This window comes from Octopus bimaculoides, chromosome 8 (genome assembly GCF_001194135.2).
Source record: "Octopus bimaculoides isolate UCB-OBI-ISO-001 chromosome 8, ASM119413v2, whole genome shotgun sequence".
NCBI classification, from domain to species: domain Eukaryota; kingdom Metazoa; phylum Mollusca; class Cephalopoda; order Octopoda; family Octopodidae; genus Octopus; species Octopus bimaculoides.
In genome coordinates this window covers 74,838,270-74,845,408 of record NC_068988.1, presented here as the reverse complement: position 1 = coordinate 74,845,408, position 7,139 = coordinate 74,838,270, and the positions used below count along the sequence as shown (strand labels likewise).

Here is a 7,139-nt window from a genome sequence, read left to right as displayed (position 1 = left end):
CTGTCATTACAGTATCGAAATGTGATTGTTTCAGTTAGTGGAATAGTTTCATTTTTAAAGTGAAAGTATTTGACACGAGTGTTTTTGTTTCACTTTTGACACGTAATACTTAAATAGTGGAGGAGATATTATGTTGCTGTGGGCTCGAACTCTGCAAGAAGTTAAAATTTTTTTTTACTAAAACACAACTGGAACCCTAAGTAAGGTATCTGTAAAATTTGAATGAAATTGGTTGCGTAGTTCTCGAGTTTTAGGGATTCACACAGACAGACAGACAGACAGACAGACAGACAGACACACATTCTCATTTTTATATATATAGATTATTTTCTTATTTTCTTTTCTGTTTGTTTGTCTCTTTGATAATTGAATTTGATAGTCTTTCATTTATTATCTCTCTGTCTCTCATTTTTTTCCAGATAAAAGCCATTGACGCCATGACAGTTTCCAACTCACCTCTCCTCACAGCAACAAAATTAAAGTTGATCTGTAAGTTTTAGCACCATTTACTATTTGTTGTTCCAGTTAGACAGCCTATCTACTTAATGTCCTCTTTAATAAGCACTATTGCTCTTTCTGCCATCATTTATTTCTGTAATCTCATTTGAGAAAGAATTCATTTAAAATTTTTTGATACCAATCTGCCTCTGACCACCTTCAATTCTATGATTAAAACTTCCATTCTAATATATTTCAAGCATTTTCATAATTTTCAAAATCAATTGAAAAAAATTAGTGTTGAAATCAGCTGGATATGGTAACAAAAGGGTTAACATTGCAGACTTCGAAACAATTTATCAGTTTCTGAGGTTGAAAGGGAGTTGTATTCAACATTTGGCTGATAGTTAAGGGATTCTTGTGGCCATTATATCTTTTTGTTTCAGAGACAGTTTACATTTAAAATTTATCATCATCATCATCGTTTAACGGCCGCTTTCCATGCTAGCATGGGTTGGACGATTTGACTGAGGACTGGTGAACCAGATGGCTACACCAGGCTCCAATCTGGCAACGATCTCGCTCGAATGTCTTTACACGTGCCACCAGCACAAAATTACATTATCATTTTTACCCACCCTTTAAAACTGTGAAGTGTCATTTATTGGTGATTTGATTGCTATGTTTAGCAGGTGAAGCTTTAAAAAATGCAACAACAAATTAATAAAGGAGCTGTTGAGTAGTTGGTGTTAGGAAGGGCATACAGCCATAGAAACCCTGCCGAAACAGACACAAAAGTTTGGTGTAGGCTCCTGCCTGGCCAGCTCCTGTCAAACTGTCCAACCCATGCCAGCATGGAAGGCAGATGTTAAATAATGATGATGATGATGACTGTTGCTGATGTGCTACAACTAGCAACCAAATCTGGATACTATCATCTTAGAAGAGGAAGGATACATTGGATAATGTAGTGCTAGATACATTTTGACTGAAAAAGAAAGACTGGATTTCACAGCTGGAACATCTGTGATTTAAATCTGTTATCAGGGTCAACCAATAGTTATACAACTAGAATAATAATGAGAATTTAATTAGTTTAGGTTACTTATTAAATTTTTCACAAAAATTAGTCTGATTTTTTTCTTTTAACATCAACAATCCAATCAAATGAAACAGCCAGGTTCAGTTCACTTTAATATATTTTTAGTTTTTCTAGCATTTTATCTTAGAACTGAGGTTGAACACTAATGAAAATAGTTGTTATTTAGCCCTAGACTACTTCTCTAGCAAACTTATGACAAGGTATTCTAGTAGTGATTATTCCAGCTTTTACTCAGCTATAGCATATTTAAGACTATATTATCCAATGTCCTGCCCTTTTTAAGACAATAGGATGTAATTTGAAGGAGATTTGGTTGCTATTTCTAAAGATCAAGTGTAGAGGCTGTGTTAAACTACATCAACTTCTGTGGTTTGGGAAACTTATGTATTGAAGTTCCCTTATGTTTGAAGAATCTCAACACTGCTGTCACAGTAACTCTTGCACTATTTCAACTTTCCTCGAAGGTGGTGAGGTGAAAGAAGGATTAGCATGTGAAATACTTAGTGGTATTTCATCAGTCAGGTTGACTTTGCCTTTCCTCCTTTCAGAGTTGATAAAAATAGTACCAGTTGAGTATTGGCGTTGATGTGATTGACTTAGCTCTTCCCCATAACTTACTGGCTTTGTGCCAAAATTTGAAAGCAATATTTCAACATTCCGCATTTGTTCCATGCATACAGGCGATTGTAGACATTAGCATGACGATGATATATATATATATATGTATATATACTGCTGTATCTGACACCAGCACGGGTGCTGTTGACCTGACAGAAACATTGGCTATGACTATGGTCTCACTTGGCTTGACAGGTCAACACAAGCATGGTATATCGCCATGTCACTGCCTCCATGAGGCCCAATGCTTGAACAGTGGATTTTACATGCCACCGGCACAGGTACTAGTCAGACAACACTGGCATCGGCTACGACTACAATTTCATTTGGCTCGGCAGGTCTTCAGAAACCCAGCATATCACCCAACTATTGAAGAGTGCTTTTAACAGGCCAGTTATGTGACACTGGCATCAACTACAACCGAGATCTCGCTTGGCTTGACTGGTCTTCTCAAGCACAGCATATTGCCAAAGGTCTCCATTGCTTGTTATTGCCTCTGTCAGACCCAACATTTGAAGATCATGCTTCACCACTTCATCCCATGTCTTCCTGTGTCTACCTCTTCCACAGGTTCCTTCCACCATTAGAGTGCAACATTTCTTCACACAGCTCTCCTCATCCATATGTAGCACAGTCATCTCTCTTGCACACCACATCTGATGCTTCTTATGCCCAACTTTTCTCTCAGAATGCTTACACTCTGTTATGCATGCACACTGGCATTTACATCCTGTGAAGCATACTAGCTTCATTTTTTTACAAGCCTATGCATTTCCTCAGCAGTCACAGTCCATGTTTCACTGCTGTGTAGCATGGTTGTTCACACACAGGCATCATACAGTCTGCCTTTCACTCTGAATGAGAGGTCCTTTGTAGCCAGTAGATGTAGGAGCCCTCTGAACTTTGCCCAGCCTATTCTTATTCTAGCAACTATGCTTTCAGAACATCCACCCTCGCTACTGATTTAGTCACTTAGGTAACTGAAGCTATTGACTACTTCTCGTGTTCCCCACTGGCATGTGATGGAATCTATTTTCTGTACATTTTTAGTGTTAATTGTACCTGTCCACCTTCCACACACAAAAAACTATCTTGCCTGTTAACCTTCCTCTGATATTACTGTACCTCTTATGTGTCCATAGTTTACACTGGTACATCTTCTGGAGTTTCTACCTACGCCTTTTCTACAGATTGAGCAGGCTCATCTACCTGAAAGGATTTGTGATTTGTCTACCTTCCTACTTTAGTTTTTGCTAGGTTAATTCTAAGGCTTTTCAATTCTAGACCTTGCTTCATACCTGGAACTTCTTCTCTAGTTCAGGTAGTGATTTAGCTATAAGGGCAAGGTCTTCAACATAGAGGAGCTCCCAGGAGCAGCCTGTCTTGAATTCCTCTGTTATTGCCTGGTGGACTATGAACAAGAGGGGGCCGAGCACTGATCCTTGGTGAAACCTTACTTCTACCTGAAATTCTTCACTGTACTTGTTGCCCCCCCCCCCCACCTTACTGACAGCATCCCTGTGCATGGCTTGTACAGCTTTCACCAACCACTCATCTATCCCTAGTTTCTGCATTGACCTTCAAATAAGGGATTGGGGGACCCAGTCCAAGGCTTTCTCCATGTCAACAAAAGCCAAATACAGAGGTTTATCTTTGGCTAGGTATTTCTCCTGCAGCTGTCTTACCAGAAATATCAGTGGTACTTCTCCCTGGCACAAAACCAAACTGCATCTTATCTAAACTAACCCTCTCCCTAATTAGTTGGGATATGACCCTCTTCGTGACTTTTACCATTATAGCAGTTGATTATGGTGCTGCTGCACAAGTCATTGGTTATGATTCCTTCATGTATCACCTGGTTAACCATACAGGTGACTAGATCATAGCCTACACCACCACATATTTTAAGCATCTGAGTGGTGATTCCTGATGGGCTAGGAGCTTTCCCTGTCTTCATATCCTTAATTGCTTTGTCTACCATGGTACTGTCGATTCAGGTAGCTGGTTCCTCAGTAGGGTCAACATTTGGCAGACTCTTTTTCCCATTCATTCTCTTCATTTAGCAGCCTTTCACAGTGGTGTCTCCTAGTCTCTTTCTTTGCAGTATCATGCAAGTGAGCCATCATCCAGGCAGACTCATTTCTCTCCTATGACATCATGATTTTCTCTCACACATTGTCTTGCAATTTGAAATAGAATATTGGCAAACCTTTTTTTTTCTGCTTCCCCTCTAGCTAAGTATACCTGTATCTGGCTTCCCTTCTGGTTATTTGATACAGTTCCCTGCTATCATCACACTTCCAGACCTTCCAGGCCTGTTTCTTTTCCCTAATGGCCCTGTCAACTACATTGTTCCACCACCATGTCACCTTAGGTTGAGAGGCGACTTTGCACCAGCCATAGATCTGGTCAGTAGCCAACAGGTCTTGTAGGAACCCCCAGTTGTCCTCCATGTTACATGACTTTATATCCTCCTCTTTTTTATTTGCATTATTTACAATAGACAGATATTTGTCCTCATCTTGTTTGTTGTTAGCACAAAGTTTCGGCTGATATACCCTCCAGCCTTCATCAGGTGTCTTGGGGAAATTTCGAATCTGGGTTCTCATTCCTAAGGTATTTTTCAATGTTGTTGTTGTTGTTGTCGTCATCGTCGTCGTTGCTGCTGCCGCCGTTGTTATACAGGTCACTGCCTGGAATCAAACTTGGAATCTTGGGGCCATGGGCATATGGCGTAGTGGTTAAGAGTGCAGGCTACTAACCCCAAGATTCCGAGTTCTATTCCAGGCAGTGACCTGTATAATAATAATAATAATAATAATAATAACAATAATAACAGCATCGAAAAATACCTTAGGAATGAAAACCCAGGTTTGAAATTTCCCCAAGACACCTGATGAAGGCTGGAGGGTATATCAGCCAAAATGTTGTGTTAACAACAAACAAGATGAGTACAAATATTCGTCAAATGTAAATAATGTAAATGACCTACATAATTCCTCATCTCTTAAATATAGAACTGTACTCCTCTTTTTTGTCAAAAACTTCAAGTAATATATCTCTATATCTCTGTCCATTCAGAGGATCCTTAAGCTTCTAGACCCTCCTTTTCCTCACTGGTACTCTTCTGAGCAGCCATTTAGCCCTGATCATGAAGTCGCTAACAACTAACCTATGTTGGGGTGGGGGAGGGTGCATTCTTAACCTGGGGAAGTTTTGGCATTTATAAGCAGTCATCTTCCCCATTTCCTGGTGAGAATGTACTAGTGTGCCCACTGAACTGGTTTCCTGAAGTTAGCATTACAAATCATAAGATCATTTGCATCACCGAACTCCAGCAGCCTGGTTACCTCCTCATTGCGGGAACCAAATCCATTGCTACCATGCACACAAAGCTACTTGGATGTTGTCCAACATGCCCATTGAAGTTGTCAGCCACAAAGTGAAAGTCCCTGTCATTTGTTGACAAGGTAGTCTGCAAGAGGGTGTCATAAAATCGGTCTTTATGTTCATCAGATAGACCTGGCTGAGGGGCGTAGGCCGAGATAATGGTTGCTATTCCATGTTGCAGCACTAGTCTACACTTAATTATTCTATCACAGACTCTGACTACCTCAATTACCTTATCAACCCATTTCTCAGCAAGGAGTATATTCATGCCCCTAACCCCATTACTGTTTCCTGCCCAGAAAATCTTATACCTATGTTCTATGCCTGTGAGGAACCTAGCAGAACCTCCTCTCCACCTTACTTCTTGGATGCACTACAAATCTATAAGCCTTCTTTCAAGCATCTCAACAATCTCACCAGACCTGCCTTTGAATGTGCCAACTCTGAGGGTGTGGAAGGTGTGGGCTGGCAAGACACAGGGATGGAGGACAGCATTTTGCATCTGAAAAGAAAGCTTGCATGTGTGTTTGGCAGACATCGTAAAAATACAAATAGGTTTCAACCTGCATACACTTTACCATCATTTTCACTTTACAGTCACTATGTTTTCTGGGAGATAAACACTAGACAGGGATGGAAGGGAAGGGGGAGAGTGTTCCATATAGATAACCATTAGAAGTGGTGGGGTGGGGTGGGAGGATACACTGCAAATGATGAAACACTATTCAACAAACAAAGTGAAAGTTGCTAATTAACAATCAATATAGGAAACCAAGGATACAGACAGTATGAACAAGCGAAAATATAGTGGGTAACAAAAGTGAGAGAGATAGAGAAAGAGAGAGATTAAATTTTTGAGAATTCGGGCTACAATAGAACATTTGGATAAGATAGCGGGTAACAAAACAAATGGAGAGATGGAATTTTCTAAATAAAGAGCAACAGTAAACAGAATTGAACACTTGGATTTTTCCATTTTACTATAACGTATAGCATGGGGGTAGATAAAGCCTTATAGATAAATAAATAAGTAAATAATGTTAATAATGATAATATAATATGAGCACTATAAAGTGTAACAGAATTGAACATTTCCATTTCTTTACTGTTATATATATATAGTTTTAGAGAAAAGAACCAAGGTTCATGAACTCATCGATGAAAATCCACTGTCACATATAGAAAATTAATAAGTAAAAGCACAATAAATAATATAATACAAAATAAATATCATATGATAATGATATTATTATTATTATTATTATTATTATTATTATTATTATTATTATTATTATTATTATTATTATAATTACAGAGGCATCAAGCTGTTAGATCAGGTTATGAAAGTTACAGAGAGGGTCATAGCCCAACTAATTAGGGAGCGAATCAATTTAGATGAGATGCAGTTTGGGTTCGTGCCAGGTAAAAGCACTACTGATGCCTTATTTCTAGTGAGACAGTTGCAAGAGAAATACCTAGCCAAGGATAAACCTCTGTACCTGGCTTTCGTTGACATGGAGAAAGCCTTTGACAGGGTCCCCCGATCCCTTATCTGGTGGTCAATGAGGAAACTTGGAATAGAAGAATGGCT

The 7,139-nt window shown here is 39.2% G+C and overlaps 1 protein-coding gene across 2 annotated transcripts in view; it reads left to right on the top strand.

Annotated features, from left to right (window-relative positions):
* LOC106872578 (E3 ubiquitin-protein ligase TRAF7) overlaps window positions 1-7,139 on the top strand; it is a 201,076-nt gene that overhangs the window by 51,829 nt on the left and 142,108 nt on the right. For both annotated transcript variants that reach the window (XM_052970187.1, XM_052970186.1), the window contains exon 2: window positions 420-489. In XM_052970187.1, the coding sequence (XP_052826147.1) occupies window positions 420-489 (70 nt within the window). The remainder of the gene's footprint in view (window positions 1-419; window positions 490-7,139) is intronic.